This window comes from Panthera leo, chromosome C1 (genome assembly GCF_018350215.1).
Source record: "Panthera leo isolate Ple1 chromosome C1, P.leo_Ple1_pat1.1, whole genome shotgun sequence".
In the NCBI taxonomy this organism is placed as follows: Eukaryota; Metazoa; Chordata; class Mammalia; order Carnivora; family Felidae; genus Panthera; species Panthera leo.
In genome coordinates this window covers 166,189,503-166,206,648 of record NC_056686.1, presented here as the reverse complement: position 1 = coordinate 166,206,648, position 17,146 = coordinate 166,189,503, and the positions used below count along the sequence as shown (strand labels likewise).

Here is a 17,146-nt window from a genome sequence, read left to right as displayed (position 1 = left end):
AGACCAAATTCTACCTCATCTCATTAAATTTCCTAAAAAGAACACCAGGGAATCCATTTCTATTGGTTAGTCATAGCTTACACTATTTTCTACCTGTTTTAACCTTATACTTCTGGCAGGAAGGAGAGGTAAGAAGTCTGTAAGCACTTGGCAGCCACTAGTTATCTACTTCACTGTGATCCCATTTTACAGATGAAGAAATTGAAAGGCTTTTGAGATTATTTGAATGTTGCTTTGATTTCTTCCTTTTTTTAGGCCATTGACATTCTGTACTTTGAGAGTAATTTTCTTGCCAGATTAGTTTGTAGATTGTCAACATTTCCTGAAATGAAAAAAGTAAATTGTTTGAGAAAACTGAAAGGATACTCTTAAACATTTTATTAATGACAGTGTAAGCCAGATCAAGTGAGATTAATGCTGCTCCATATATGATTAAGCTATAAACTTTATTTAGGATTATAAAGAACAAAATATGAAGGCCATTTTAATGTTTTGTAATTTTTTGTTGTTGTTTCAGTGAAAAGTGTAAGGCTAGAGGATTTACCGTGATTGTGGATGGCAGAAAATCACAGTGGAATGTGGTGAAAACAGTAGTCTTAATGCTACAGGTAATTTTATTTTTGTCTATCAGGAAATGGTTTTATTTTATAGCAACAGATAAAGTGATAATGGAAATGCATTTCATTTATTGGACTGTGCCCAGACTTCTCGGCAGTGACTGAGTTCTGAAATGGACACTACTGGATTTTTAAAATTCAATTCTTAGAGGTATGACTTTGATTAGTAAAATGAATTTCAGTCCTAAAGGTTTGTAAATGATCAAAAATAGTATGTCATGTTTAAGAAATTTAATAAGTAGGCCAGTGAGTCTAAAAGTGTAATGTTGTCGGACTTAACTGGGAGCTTTTGCAGGCTGTGGTATCTGCATCATCCCCTGTCTACTCCATTCTGATCCTGTAGGTAGAGAGCACGATTTGGGTAAGTCTGTTCTGAAAAAGCTTCTCATGTGGTTCTGAGCAGTCTTTTCCCTTTTGTTCCTTTTCCTCCAAAAAGCACCAGGACTCATGATGGTGTTGTTATTTATTTCTAAGCCAGAAGAAATGTACTTGACAGTTGTGTCCTTGGGGATTTTAGCAGCCCACAAACCAGCATTTAATAAACAGCTGCAGTTACAAAGTCCGTGGTCTGAGCCTAGTCTGTGTTTTTCTGTGTTCCTCACAGAACGTTTTCATGATCCTTCGCATGTTCTAGGGACCTAGTAAATATTTGTTGCTTTATTATAAGGGTATTGAAGATGTTGTGATCTGAAATAGAAAAATAAGACATTTGAGTGATTGAAAGGCAGATTGCTTACACATATCTGGGTTTCTGTAGAAGGGCTTCAAGAGAATATAGAAGTTAAATGAGTTAAATAAAAGAGATGATCTAATTTAGATGAAAGAAAGTGAAAAGGGCATTCCTGGCAGGGACACTCACTTCATGATAGCTCAGAAATGAAGCAAATATAATGAAGAGAGTTGATGGCAGGTCAGTTTGGGGAAAATAGAAGTTGGCAGTTACATAGGATAGTGAAATTCAGTTAAGTAAATATTAATGATATTGGAAGAAAGATCAAGAATTTTAAATGGATTGGGAAATAATTAGTAGCTGCTTTGGGGTTCTGTGGAAAGGAAGGTAATATAAAATTTCAGATGATAACTAAGGAGAATGATCCTTTTTTTTGTTTGTTAATGTTTATTTATTTATTGAGAGAGAGAGAGAAAGCACGCAGGCAGAGACAGGGAGGGGCAGAAAGAGGGAAAGAGGATCCCAAGCAGGCTCTGTGCTGTCAGCACAGCCAACATGGGGCTCAATCCCATGAACTGTGAGATCATGACCTGAGCTGAAATCAAGAGTCAGATGCTTAGCTGACTGAGTCACCCAGGTGCCCCATGGAGAATGATTCTTAGTATTTTATTTTTTATTTGGGACTATTAGGAAAAAGGGATTTGAGGGATGAGGATACTTTTAGTGCTTAATATGATTAAGCATATGGTTAAGACTGTACTAAGCTTTGTATATAAATTATGTCGTTTAATTTTATCCTCAGAACTTTGGGAGGCAGGTTTTGTTATCCCCAAAGGTCAACTGAGGCTCAAAGATTTTAAGTAACTTAGCCAGGTTCATACAGTGAACATGGGAAAGAGCCACGGTTAGAACTTAACATGGTCCCACCCCTAAATCTTGTTTTTATCCTTTACAAAGTGTATATTTACCAGTGGGATGTATTGGAGGAGGTTCCCAAATAAGGTACCCATCACCTTGTTTTCAAATGTGTGGCCTAAACCTTCATCATTAGGATTACTCCTTCGAGTTGGAAAGGATATAGCCTCTAGAGGATCAGTTTTTACGGGAGCACAGATTGATGTTCCATAACTTTTTCTGTCAGATATGTTCTGAGCACTTTTATATCCCACCCGTGAAGATGAATTCTTCTCAGTAAAAGTTGTTAAAATAACTATTAGGTGAGAAATCCATTAATTATGACCTTGTGTTGTTCTTCCTTTCATCCTGTCATTCACCTGTGTCACAGATGACCTGTTTGGGGCTTGCTGTTTGAACTGGACTTTGATCATTGGCAGTTTTGAAGAACAGTCAATGGATGATTTAATCCCCTCTTGGGATTTCTTTTCCGATAGGTATTTTAACAACTTTTGGATTTATTAGTAGTTAACATTTTCAGAAGTTGCAATGGCCTTTTGTTTACTCCTGGTCAAGCAGTTTCTACGTACAAAATCATTCATTGCTTTAATTTCAAAAGGTACGAGTACCAGTTGTTTGGGATCCCAGAGCTTAGTGTTGGCTTTGTAACTAATATTCTCTAAAATGAGTTTGGTTTCTCTTGTTTCTCGCAACTTTAATATTCAGTGATTTTGAAATAATAGTCTTCCAAAAGTCAATATATAAATAAACCTCAGTCTACCCTAAGTTTCCCAGCCTCTCTGATAACTTTGATACTGTTGAATTTACTTAACTAATTCATAGCCTGGTAATTGCAGGGGGCACTAGATTTGTGACGTGCCCAATAACATGTTTAAATGGAAAGATTTCTATTTTCTCCTTAATAATAATTAATTATAACCATAATTTATTATTGTTATTCAGTTTTGCCATTTATGGTCTTGAATGGTATTTGACCCCTAGAATTCATAAATAAAGTTTTGTTGGAACTCAACTATGCCCATTCATTTATATGGTTTATGGCTGCTTTCATACTATAATGACAGGATTGAAGTAGTTGCAACAGAGACTGTATCGCCTGCAAAGCCTAAAATGTTTACTGTCTACACCTTGAGAGAGAATTTACTGACTCCTGGTCTAGAACATTTGAAATGGTGTGATAGAACTTTAGAGTCAGATCTGGTTTCTCTTTAAGCTCCATCACTGAACAACTCTGTCATATTGGACAAGTTACTTTAGTTCTTTGAAACTCTGTTTATTCTTCTGTGAAATTCAAGTAGATCTCATTCTCTCAATTTTATTTAATGTGAATTCATTTATTTAATAGTTATTTATGGAGTGTCTTCTATATACCAGGCACTATCAAAGGCTGGAGATATAGGACTGACATAGTAAGATATTAGATATCGTACATAAAGTAGTACATTACTACAGATAGTAAGTAATTAGGCAAATTACTAAGTAATGTAACATCAGATAGTGATAAATGCTATGAAGAAAAATATAGTGGTAAAAGGAGACCGAGTCATATGGTGCTACTTTTGATAGGGTCGTCAGGGAAGGTCTGTCTGAAGAGGGAATATTTGAGTAGAATCTTAAATAAACAGAGGGAGCATTCTTCTGTGTACGGGGCAAAAAACATTCCTGACTGAGGAAACATCAAGGGCATAAGCTTGAGGCAGGAACAGCAGGAAACTTAGTGTGGCTGTGGTAGGGGAGTGATCTATGGGGAGAGGGGTATGAGGTGAGGTCTGAGGGTCATTGGGGCCCTGAGCTTGGAGGGCTTTCTAGGCCTTGGTAGGAGTTTGAATTTTACTCTGAGCATGAGAAAATATGAAGAAGGGAGGCCTGTTAAGAGGATATTTTAAAAGGCTCACTAGTTTGGGAATGTTAGCAATGCAGGTGGTAGAAATGGATAGATTTAAGATGTATTGTATTATTTATTGAGAGAGAGAGAGAGCACTCGTGCATGCGTATGAGCAGGGGAGGGGCAGAAAGAGAGGAGACACAGAATCCGAAACAGGCTCCAGGCTCCGAGCTGTTAGCATAGAGCCTGACATGGGGCTCGAACTCATGAACCTTGAGATCATGACCTGAGCCAAAGGTGAATGCTCAACTGACTGAGCTACCCAGGTGCCCTCAGATCTATTTTAAAGATAGACTATATGGGTTTGCTGATAAAATATACATGGAATATTTATTGACTCAGTAAATGTTAATTTCCATTCTTTTTAAGGTAATATGAATAACCATATCTAGTAAATGTGAAATTGTATTTGTCAAAGATTAGCTTATCCTCTTCTTCAAGTTAATAATCAAGTAGAATCTTGGCTTCTTTGTATAATTGCCAGCAAAAAATTTATTTTGTGAAAAAATTGATTTTACATCATTTGAAGAAATTCTCCAAGATGATTTTGTTATGCCCCCAAAATTTTTTGAACACAAAAACAAAATTTGATAGTTATTTAATTTAAATTATATTGTAGTTTAATCTGAACATAACCTATTACAAAGATTCAGTAAAACAAAAGTAATTTCATATGTACAGTGTTTATTTATTTATTTATTTTTAAAGTTTGTTTACTTTGAGAGAGAGATTGTGGGGGAGTGGCAGAGAATGGGGGAGAGAGAGAGAATCCCAAGTAGGCTCTGCACTGTCAAGAGTAGAGCCTGATGCTGAGCTTGAACTCATGAACCATGAGCTTATGACCTGAGCCAAAGTCGGACACTTAACAGACTGAGCCATCTAGGCACCCCCACATGTACTGTTTTTATTACATTGTTTATTTGAAGTCTTTTCTGAATCAGCTTGTCTTTCCAAGTATTTCTTTATTGCCATGTATGTTTTGAAGTTTGGAACATTTCTTTATTATTTTAATTCTTTTCCAAAGGTCTCTTAATTATTCAGCCTAACCGTGAACATTTAGTAATTTATGGTGTTAATATTCATTTTACATGTCTAATTTATAATTATTATTTTTTGTATTTTATAGAATGTTGTTCCAGCTGAGGTGTCCCTTGTTTGTGTAGTGAAGCCCGATGAATTCTGGGATAAGAAAGTAACACATTTTTGTTTTTGGAAAGAAAAGGATAGACTTGGCTTTGAGGTAAATATACTCTATATAAAAAAGCAGAAGTGTGTTGTATCTTTAAAAATAGCATTTTGCTGATATTATTTTGTTTGCTTGTCATTGGATACCAAGCTGTGCTCAAGCAGTTCTCACACAGTGCCTAAGCAATGATTAGTATATAATTGACATTCACATACTTGTTGAATAGATTATGATTCCTTGTCAAAGACCACAAATTCTTTCTTGTTTTCATTTGTATCACTCTTTGTATTTTTTAGCGTTTTTTTTCCTAGTTTTAACATATTTTTAAAATTATTATTTTTAAGTTTATATCCAAGTTAGCATACAGTGCAGTAATGATTTCAGAGATAGAATCCAGTGATTCATCCCCTACATATAACACCCACTGCTCATCCCAGCAAGTGTCCTCCTTAACCCTTGCCCATTTAGCCCATCCCCCCACCCACAACCCCTCCAGCAGCAAACCCCTCAGTTCTCTGTATTTAAGAGTCTCTTAAAATACAGGGCGAGAGAGCCTCCCTCCCTGTTTTTATATTATTTTTGTTTCCCTTCCCTTATATTCATCTGTTTTGTATCTTAAATTCCACATATGAGTGAAGTCATATGATGTTTGTCTTTCTCTGACTGCTTTTGCTTAGCATAATACACTCTAGTTCTATCCACGTTGTTGCAAATGGCAAGATTTCATTCTTTTTGATTGCTGAGCAATACTCCATTGTATATATATACCACACCTTCTTTATCCATTCATCTGTTGATGGACATTTGGGTTCTCTCCATACTTTGGCCGTTGTCGATAGTGCTCAAACCTATAAAACACGAGATCATGACCTGAGCCGAAGTCAGATGCCTGATTGAGCACCCAGGTGCCCCTAGGTCTTGCTTCATATCCATTCTGATAATCTGTTATTTTAGTATTTCATAAAACCAGGTGGTTTAAAATCTATCTTGCTAGGTTTTGTGTATTTTTTGGTTCTTTTTCTATTTTTTGGATTATTTTTTATGATAACATTTTATCCGTATTGTAGTTTATATCTCTTATTTAGATTTTTTTTGTGTGTGTACACCCTAGGTTTACAATATACATCTTTTTTTTTTTTTCCCAATGTTTATTTCTTTTTGAGAGAGAGAGACAGAGCGTGAGCAGGGGAGGGGCAGAGAGAGGGAGACACAGAATTGGAAGCAGGCTCCAGGCTCTGAGCTGTCAGCACACAGCCTGATGGAGGGCTCGGACTCATGAACCGCAAGATCATGACCTGAGCTGAAGTCTGACACTTAATGGACTGGGCCACTCAAGTGCCCCTATAATATACATCTTTAATTAATGGACTATTACTTGCAAATAATATACCATTTAACATATAGTGGAAATTACCTAAAACACTGTATATCCAATATTTTCTCCCCTTGTTTTCATACATTTTACTTCTATTCTGTAAACACACAATAGATGGCTACTATTTTTGCCATAGATAGTCTCTTTACATCAGTTTAAAATAAAAAAAAGAATTTCATCTTTATGCCGTTTCTGGTGTTCTTCATTTCTTTTTGGAGATTCATCTGTTTGTCTAATATAGTCCTCTGTCTAAAAGGCTTCCTTTAATGTATCTTGCAGTGCAGGTCTGTTATCATCGAATTTTTTCAGCCTTTTTTTTTCCCTGAAAAAACCAAACAAACAAAAACCATTATTTCTAATATGGTTCTGAAAGATATTTTCAGTGGTTATAGAATTTTGTTTCATTGTTTCTTTCAGGACATTATCATACCAGTGACTTACTTCCATAGCTCCTGTGGAGAGTTCTGTTATTTGTATCCTTGGCCCCCTGTGTGCCATATATTTTTTCCCCCATTGGCCACCTTCAAGATTTTTCATTTAGTTTTTGTTTTTTCTGCAGTATTATTATGTAATGCCTTGATGTATTTTATTTAGTATTTATTCTCTTTGGTGTTCCCTGAACTTCTTGCATCTCTGGTTTGATGTCTGCCATCAATTTTGGAAAATTCTTACTTTCTTTTCAAATATTTTATCTGCTCCATTTTCTTTTTCTACTTCTTCTAGAATTCTAATTGCATGTATATTAGACCATTTGAAAATTTCTGGGTTGGTGTTCTCTTTTATTTTTCCATGTGTTTTTTTTTTCCCCCCCTCGGGTATTTCCTGTTGATGCATTGTCATTTTAAAAAAAAAAAATTTTTAATGTTTTTATTTTATTTTTGAGAGAGAGAGAGAGAGAGACAGCATGAGAGGGGGAGGGGCAGAGAGAGATGGAGACATAGAATCTGAAGCAGGCTCAAGGCTCTGAGCTGTCAGCACAGCACCCGACGTGGGGCTTGAACTCACAAACTGAGATCATGACCTGAGCTAAAGAGAGCCACTTAACCAACTGAGCCATCCAGGTGCCCATCTGTTGATAACATTTTCAGGTTTACTGTTTGTTTCTTTGGCTTTGTTGAGTTTATTGATGAGTCATTCATTGTAAACTCAACTTCATCTGTGTTACCATGTGTTTTGTTTGTAGTATTTCTTTTTTTTTTTTTTTTTTTTAATTTTTTTTTTTTTTCAACTTTTTTAATTTATTTTTGGGACAGAGAGAGACAGAGCATGAACGGGGGAGGGGCAGAGAGAGAGGGAGACACAGAATCGGAAACAGGCTCCAGGCTCCGAGCCATCAGCCCAGAGCCTGACGCGGGGCTCGAACTCACGGACCGCGAGATCGTGACCTGGCTGAAGTCGGAGGCTTAACCGACTGCGCCACCCAGGCGCCCCTTGTTTGTAGTATTTCTTTTTGATTCTTCGTTATAGTTTCTTTTTGCTGAAATCCCCCATCTGTTCTTGCCTGTTTTCTTGTAGTTTTTCCATGAGAACCTTTAGCGTGTATTATAGTTATTTTAAATTCTTTACCTGATAGTTCCAGTATCTGGGTCTGTCTTACTCTAGTTAGGTCATTTGCTTTGATTCCTGATTGCCTTTTGCATGCCTTGTTATTTTTTGTGGCATGTTGGACATCTTGTTTAGGATAGTAAAGACTGAAGTAAATAGTATTTGTGCCTGTTCATGGGCCCATCTTGGTTTTCGCTAGGTTTTTAGTGGGGCAGGAGAGTTAGCCACGCCAGCAGTTGAGTTGGCTTTGGCTTTTGTTGTTGCTTTTATTTTCCTTAGTGCACCACAGGCTTCAAATTCCTCTTGAGCTACCTTGTGTTGAAGATGGTGCTAGCTTGCCAGAGACTGTTTTTTTCAGTGTTTATTTCACCCTCAGCTATAGGTCTTTCCTTTGTACCTTGCCTCAGAAAAGATCTCTCTCTGCATTATAGATGCTCTGTCAACCAAAGACTGCTGTTCCTTGCTACTCCGTGGTTGTCCGAGGGGCATTTTCTGTTATTCTGGTTCAGTCTCAGTCTTAGGCAGGCTTTGTGACACTGAGTCTAGGAAGTAGAGCCCTCTTTCCCAGCTTTAGAAGGGCTGTGATGGTGTGGGCTCATCATATATTCTTGCCTCCAGCAGAAGATTTTTCTTTTCCTTTCCTCCAGCTACAGTGGGGCTGTATTTGTGCTCCAAGGTCATCTGGGTTCTGTTCCCTTTCCCTCAGCATGCAAAGGTTTTTGTTCTCTAGAGGAGACAGAGTTGAAGAATCAGGGCTGTCTCATCTTCATGCCTTTTCATTGGTGGCTGCTGTTCACGTCTCCCAGGTCTATATCTGAGAGAGGCTGTTTGAAGTTTCTTACCTTTTTTTGGAGAAGAGAGAGTGCATGCACGTACAAGTGGGAGAGAGGGTCAGATGGGGGGGGGGGGGGAGAGAGAGAGAGAGAGAGAATATCTTAAGTAGGGTCCACGTTCAACACAGAGCCTGGCATGGGGCTCGATCTCACAACCATGAGATCATGACTTGAGTAAGATGCATCAAGAGTAAGATGCTTAACCATCTGAGCCACCTAGGTGCCCCTGAAGTTTCTTATCTTAACCATCCTTATCTTTCTCATGATTCCCAGGAGGTCTGTGTAGAAGAGCCTGCAAGTGAGATTGAATTCTTGTTGTGTCTGTACTTTCCGGAGGTTTTGTATTTTCACATTGGTTCACATTTGGCCCTTAGCGATTTGTTAAAAATGGTAGCTTAATCCTTACCTGGCTTGTATCATTTCTGGCATTTTCCTCAGGAAAGCAAGTGTTCTAGTCCCATCTTTTCTTGAAAGCGCTAACCTATTCCTGTTTTTCAGGTTAATTGGTTTTCCTGGTAACTCTTGTGTGTTGAAGAAAAGTTGTCATTTTGCAGATTAACTTGCATTATTTTGGTGGTGGTGGTGCTGGTGGTGGTGTTCTGAGGGTTGGAGCATTGTTCATCTCAGCTTTCTACATCCTATGCAGATGGAGTCGAGTCCCCCCCCCACCCCCCCCACCCCCATTTTATCTTGCGTACTTTTGTCATCGGTTGACTTGACTGTGATGTGGACTTAGTGGAAAGATGTGCCGGCACTGTAGGGGAAGGCTGCCTTCTAACACCGTTAGAAAAGGTGTTACCCTGATAGTTGAATGAGAAACTGCATCCGAGGGGGGAGAAATAAAAGTGTAGTGAGGGTAGAGAGTAAAGGTTGCCTGAATGTTGCCATGATGAGTGAGTACTTCTGACAGGCAGGGAGGTCTGCTGTTCATGCCAGTTGTGCAGGAAATGTTGCTCTGAGAGAAAGTGAGCAGAGGCCAGTGGTTTAGAAACTAAAGCTGCGAACACAGAATAGGAGAGAAGATCCCTTTTGTGAAGAGCCTGTCACATCCTGCTTAAGCATAGGCATCTGCTCAGAAATGCTGTGCCTAGTTGAGTCTCATGCTATATGAGTTCATAGTGACTAAACACATTGCATCTTGGAAATAAAGTAGAAAACAGAGTTCCTCTCTGCTTAGATCTGGTGTCATAGATTGATGTTTAAAACCCAACTATGAAAGTTTTTATATCACTATATTGTTTTCTTTCAGTCATTGAAGAGATTTAGCTAGGATATTTTCCCGAGTAAATAAGCACTAGGCACTTATTAAAAAGCCTAATATCTTAATGAGATGAGAGTAATTTCAAATGCTGGCTAATGTACTGCCAAGCACATTCAACTTTAAGTGGCAGTTCAGCACAGCCATTATATGATACTTAGAGCTATGTATAATTAAATTCAACATAGATTCTCGTTTAATCAAAAATTACTTTCCTTGATGTTATTTGGATCATTTGGGCTGTTGTAATTAAGGTTGTGTTTTTGGATATATACTAAATATTTTTAAAGTACAACTTTGTTATAAGTACAGCATTCCTATAAGCAACAGTATGTTTTACTTTATAGAATTATCCATAAGAAAAGTTTATTTATTACCATCTGTCAACAACATTCATCAAATAAACACCTACTTGTTGTTTTAATGACAGCTTGTTTTTCCCACATGAATTCACATTTCCTTGCTCATCATCTTTCCTAAATTTTTCTTCTAGATGACTTTCTTCCTGTTTACTTCTCTGATGTTTTTCATCAGCTATTGAATATTCAGCTCTCATTGCTCACCTAAATATTTCCTTATGTATTGTCCTATCTCTGAAATAGGTACCTACCTGTTCAGTTTCCCTTTTAGCAGTTCAGATATTCATGTACTTTTTGTCCTTCAGCAGCATTCTACCTCGTGGCTTTGATAGCTTTTGCTGGTTAGATGATAGTATCTGTAGTCTATTAAATGACAAGATAAAATTGAAGTAGTACGGCATTAATCTTATCCTCAAATTGGGAGACTAATAATCACAAAGGATCTTTACCTTATTCTTTATTGTTATTCATGAGAGTAGAAGTTATTTACTGGCAATGTTAATCAGCCACCATTATAAATTGTTTTCTTCTCTTATCTCCTCTTAATACTGCATCTGATTCTGTTTTTTCCTTTTTCTTTTTTTGAGGCCATACTAATGCTAGGATCCAGGACCAGAGACTTCCTTCACGTTCTGTTGGGAGCACCTCTGGCTCCATGTATTATGACTTCTTTCTAGTTTTTGCAGAAAGCAGTTTTCCCTTACTGAAAAAAATACTCCCCAGCTAACAGATACAAGCAGACATACACGTTGAAATAATGTATATATATATATATATATATAAACACATATACACACATGAATCTGTAGTAAACCCGCAAAGACACATTTTTAATTCATATCTTCCGCACACATTTTTACCATTAAGTAAAATAAAAAATGAAATGTAAGTGCCTGTAGAGTAAGAGGTTCTGTGTTAAGTTTTTTTGGGAATGTTTTATTAGGAAAGAGTGAATGTTCTAGGGAGAATAAAGGAGAAACAAGTTCTGAATCTTTTTATAAGTAAGTTTCTATACTAAAGAAAACCTTCACAAATGTTTTGATTAAAGACAATATGGCCAAATATCTTTCTCTTCAAACTAGTTAAGCAGTCATATGTGCTAGTTAATTAAGTATTGTGGAGTAGTTATTTAATTTGTCTTACTTTAACCTCTCACTTTTTCAAGTAGTATTTACCTTTAAGCATTTTTATGATTTTTATTTTCTTTGAATGGACTTGGCAAAAGTTTGAAAAACTTATGTAGGGTAGTGATATTTTTTATCTAACTTTTTGCAGTTCCATTGTTTTATTCTGGCTCCCTTTGTGCTTGTTTTCTAGGTTTCACATTTCTTTGGAGGTAGATCTGAAGTTTAGATTCCTGCTTAAAATGATAGCTACTTTGAATGTAACTGATTAATCTTTTCTTCAAGAATTTAATGGTATCTATACATATTATTCATGGAGATGAATAGTTGAAAATAATTTAGAATTATTTAGCAGTTAGACAAAAATCAGAATATGATCTCTACCATAATCCTGAGTAGATCAAGCATATGTTAAAGAATGATTTTCATAAAAGTAGAAACATGACACTCTTGAAAATATAACATAAACACAATTCATACATAGGTAAATCATTGTCTGATGAGGTTATCAGTAATTTGTAAGGTGTGGTTAAGAGTTTTTGAGGAATTTAGGATTTTTACAGACAGATAAGATTGCCAAGTTAGATGCAAAACTGCTCAATGTCCTTTAGATCCATAAATTCTAAATTTGAGGTTATGCTTTATTTCACTAGACCAAAACTGATCAGTTTCACTGATCATAAACTATTTGCATTTTTCTGAACAATATCTACAAATTAACCTGTCTCTGACTAGTCTATAGGAAGTCAATCAAAGGTACAGACCCAGCATTTCTTGAAAGAACAGTAATATCTTCTGCCCATTCCTAAGATTGAGATAGATTTTCTGACACATGAATCTCATTTCATCAAAATTATTAGTTAGCATATGATGATGTCTCTGGTACTCAAAAATTATGGTAAAAAAGATAGCATATGTTGTAATTAAATCAAATTTGAACTTTCATTTATGAACAGTAAAAGACTTTTCTACCCTTTCAAAGAGTCGTCTATCAGGCTAGGCTTACAAACCTTTTCTCACTTATAGTTGCTTAAAAAGAAATGTAAACATTATAAAAATAAACCAGTCAATTTTTTTAAAGTATAAAAGTTAAAATTTCAAAGATTAGGTTATGAAAATAATTTCCCCTTCTGTTTTTGAAGGTATAGTACCATTTTCATCATAATTTATATATAGTCTTAAAATTGAACATAAAAATAGATAATTTTGTAAATGGTTTATAATAACTCACTCCGCATCTTACGTAACTGTTTTAAAATTAAAGATCATCCTTAGCATTTGTTAGATGGGAAAAGTCAAAATTGATCTATTTGGTGTATATCATGTTATTTGATGGTTTAATGAAGTTCCCTTTAATTCAGTATTTTATAGTATTAACAATTTAGTAAATCCTTTCTTAAAACAAGCTCATTGTATACTACTTCTCTGTTATGCTCTGGGAAAAATGATAAAATACTATAGAATGTTATAGAGAGTGTTCTTGAGATTGTCAGAATTTTGGGGAGAAGTATTGCCAGTGAGTCAGTCTAAAGAAATTCTTTAGGAAAATGTATTATTTTAAATGTTTTTTTGAGAAATGAAATCTTGAGTTTATGGTATTATCTTCTTTCTCCAAGGTAAGGAATTGTTTGATTTTTAAGGAGGTTTGCTTTTCTGCTCAAATGTAGTTTTTCTGACAATCCCTTGATTAGAATAGGTGACATTGTCAGTAAATATTTGAAAGAAAGTTCTATAGGAGATAAAGAACTGGCTAGTATGCTTAATATTCTAATGCAATGATACCTACCTATTTGTGTCTTTTTGAACTGTTTAATAATTCTGCTCTAATTTGCAGTGTTATTTCTTATTAAGTAGTTAAAGATTTTCACACCTTTTTCTGTAGTTTTGGAAAATATTTCCTTAGACTTCTTAGCAATTATGGCATTATTTGTGTGTTTTTATATGAAGAATCCTGGGGTAAAGGGATTAGACATAATATGCATGACCTAAATGTGATATTTTGGACCTTTATTTTCTAATTTTGTTTTTAATTTTGGGGATGATTGCTTTTGGGTGTGTATTTCCCCCTCTTTGAGGGGAAATAAAACATTTCCCGTAAGATAAAATAGCCCTGACTTTTCACTGCTTCATATTTAAACCTTTTATGAAGGTTTGTTGTATTAGTGATCTCTTTCAGAACTGTTAACAGAAATATAGGAAATCTTACCAGTATTTTGTAACTTGAGAAGCTCTAATGAATAGCTTAGAGAAAAATCACCTAGGGGCACCTGGGTGGCTCAGTCGGTTGGGCGTCAAGTTCAGCTCAGGTCATGATCTCATGGTTTGTGGGTTCCAGCCTAGCATCAGGCTCTGTGCTGACAGCTCAGAGCCTGGAGCCTGCTTCTGATTCTGTGTCTCCCTTTCTCTTTGCCCCTCCCCTACTTGCTCTCTCTGTCTCCCTCTCAAAAATAAATAAACATTAAAGAAAATAAAAAAATCACCTAGTGTGAGATTCCAAATTTGTTTCACCACATTGACTGTGATACGTGTGAGTTCTCTCTCTGTTTTTTTGAAATGTAGATTATTTACTTTCTAATCTGTTTCTGCGCTTTTCCAACTTCCAGAAATCTCCTTGTCTGCATAGTTTACTTTCTTAGCACTCCAGTTTTACTTCAGGCCTAAATCCTTGCCCTTCCACCCCCAGAAAAATACGGTTTCTTACCATATTTACTTTGCTTGTGCATTTGAATTTGCTCTTTTTGTGAAATCCTGTTTCTTTGTGATGCTGGCACTGGAGTGGAGTAGAGTCATTGGTTCATTGTAGCTTGGTTTGTCATCTTAGAAGCAGTTGTAATTTATATGCTGCGTTCTGGCAAATGGTGTCATTTTCCAAAGGTAATTGGACAACTTAACTTTGTAAACAATGTACTTTTGCTGTGGACTGGAAGGAGGCTTTCTCTTTTCTTTTATGGATGCTTCTCCTGACTCACTTCAGAGGGGTGATACTTAGATATTTGGTTTTTCATACAGTAAGATTCTTTCCTACTGTTGTGAACCCTTCTTAATTTTTTTCCTTCATTCTTTTTGAACATTATCTAATAAAATAGAATCAGTTATTGGTGTTTTGCCAGCTTCTTCTGCACTTCTCCTTGTCCTCAGTCCCCCTCTTAAGTAAAGATGAAATTATTGAAGTAGAAACTGATACTTCACCACAGTAGATAGTTCCTTAAGTTGTTAATTTTAAATGGTTGTGATTTTCAGTCTTCTGATTGTTAAAGCTATTGTTTTTCTCCACAGACATAATTTAGCTTTGAGATACCTTTGGTATTGATACAGTTCTGTGTATCTACATGGCAGATCTATTTTCACTTTGAACAGCCATCAGTGAGTTTTATAAGAATATAGATTCTATAAAATATTTTCTAACAATAGAGAAAATGAGTCTTATGCAGGTCTATAATTGTGATATGTTCTTGTTTATGTCTATTTTGCGTAAGTGTAAATATCATAACAATAATCTTAGGTAACTTTTTTCTTCAAAAGTTATGTTTCCTAAGAGATAGTATTTTCTTAAATATATTTTATGTGATAAAAGACAGTGACTCTGCACTATTTGCATTTATGTTGGTTTTAGGAAAAAAGTTTTTTTACAAGAAATATTCAGATGCAAGTACAGCTTTTGCTCTGCATAATTAAGTAATTTCACATTTTCCCTTTGGCTTATTAAACTTGAAGTCTGTTACCAGTGACTTTAATGTATTTAGATACTACAAATATATATTTCTACATTTTTTATAATATAATTTATGTTAACTTTTATTATTATTATTTTTTTTAGTGAGGCTAACCAGTGTGTGTAGAAAGTGACAAGTACTCTTCATTGGGCAAGATAGGTCATATATTAGAGAAGAATGGTCCAAATTAAATGTACAGCATGACAGCTCATTAGAATATGTCCTCTTACGAGCTTAAAGAGAGAGACATAGATAGTTTAACGCAGCTGCCTTCTTTGGCAGATTGGAAAAATAGCCTGGAGTGAGTTCCTTTAGGCTGACTTCTACAAAGTCAGTGAATTTGTGACAGAGCTAAGGCACAAACCTAGAGTGATTGGTTCCTAGCTCAGTATCCTTACAATTAAATCATTATAATGGTGTTTAACCTAAGAAAGGTATTTAGAAATCATTTGGGATATTCTAGTAAAACTTTGGTCCCTCTGTGCTATTGCAACAATATTTAGATTTATTTAGAGTATTTTTAACAAAGGCTGTAGAAATAAATCAGAAAACTTTAATCTACTTCTTTTTATGAAAACAACTCTGTAGAATATTGCAGAAATAAAAAGCTCATTTCCTTTGTAGAAACATATCTTATCCATCCTTATATTCCCAGCACTAGAACACATAGCTTCTAATAAATAATACTTCTAATCAGTTTAACTCTTTTAAATAATGAATGTTGAACAAATGAATAACATCATTAAAAGTTAAATTATAATAAGAGGGACATGAAAGGGATTTTTCAGTAGACATTTTTTCAATGTTCAAATAGAATATTGTGTCAGGTGAGGCAGAGTAGAAGACCAGAGAGACTATTCATTATATTTTACATTCGTTTCTATTCAGGTGTCTTTTCAGATGTGAATTGGTGCTTAATTTAGCAAGCAGTATTTCTTCCTGGAGTAAATACATATTTCTTTTTCACTGTTAGTGTATATCTAGTTAATAGATTGCTAGGCACTTTGGACAAAGGAAAAGGCCCTCCGTGGGAGCTGACTGTGTTTACTCTTGCTCTTGTGGAAATATCTGTCTAGATCCCAGAAGAACTTGCTGGAAGATGAGATGGTTCTTGTGACCTGAACGCCACTTAACATTTACTGTTCAGCGTCATGCCTGTCCTCTAGTCTAAAGAAGCCGCATTAGAACAAGAGAATAAAATAAAGCCCTCTGTGACAGATTTTTCAATAAGAGAAAAGATTTTGTGTTCTTTTTATTCTGAGATGTTTATTTTATTTAAAAAAATTCTTTAAGATGTTTGTTTTGGGGTGCCTGGGTGGCTCAGTCGGTTAAGCGTCTGACTTCAGCTCAGGTCATGATCTCACAGTCTGAGTTCAAGCCCCATGTCAGGCTCTGTGGGGATGGCTTGGAGCCTGGAGCCTGCTTCAATTTCTTTTTTTCTTTTCTTTTCTTTTCTTTTTTTAATGTCTATTTATTTTTGAGAGAGACAGAGACAGAATGCGAATGGGTTGGGACAGAGAGAGAGGGAGACAAATCTGAAACAGGCTCCAGGCTCTGAGCTGTCAGCACAGAGCCCGACGCGGGGCTTGAACTCACGAGTCGCGAGATCATGACCTGAGCTGAAGTCGGACGCTCAACCGACTGAGCCACCCAGGCGCCCCTTTTT

The 17,146-nt window shown here is 35.9% G+C and overlaps 1 protein-coding gene across 7 annotated transcripts in view; it reads left to right on the top strand.

The window, feature by feature from the left end:
- SESTD1 (SEC14 and spectrin domain containing 1) overlaps positions 1-17,146 on the top strand; it is a 152,730-nt gene that overhangs the window by 71,338 nt on the left and 64,246 nt on the right. For all 7 annotated transcript variants that reach the window (XM_042949274.1, XM_042949273.1, XM_042949275.1 and 4 more), the window contains 2 exons: positions 518-608; positions 5,214-5,327. In XM_042949274.1, coding sequence (XP_042805208.1) covers positions 518-608; positions 5,214-5,327 — 205 coding nt within the window. The remainder of the gene's footprint in view (positions 1-517; positions 609-5,213; positions 5,328-17,146) is intronic.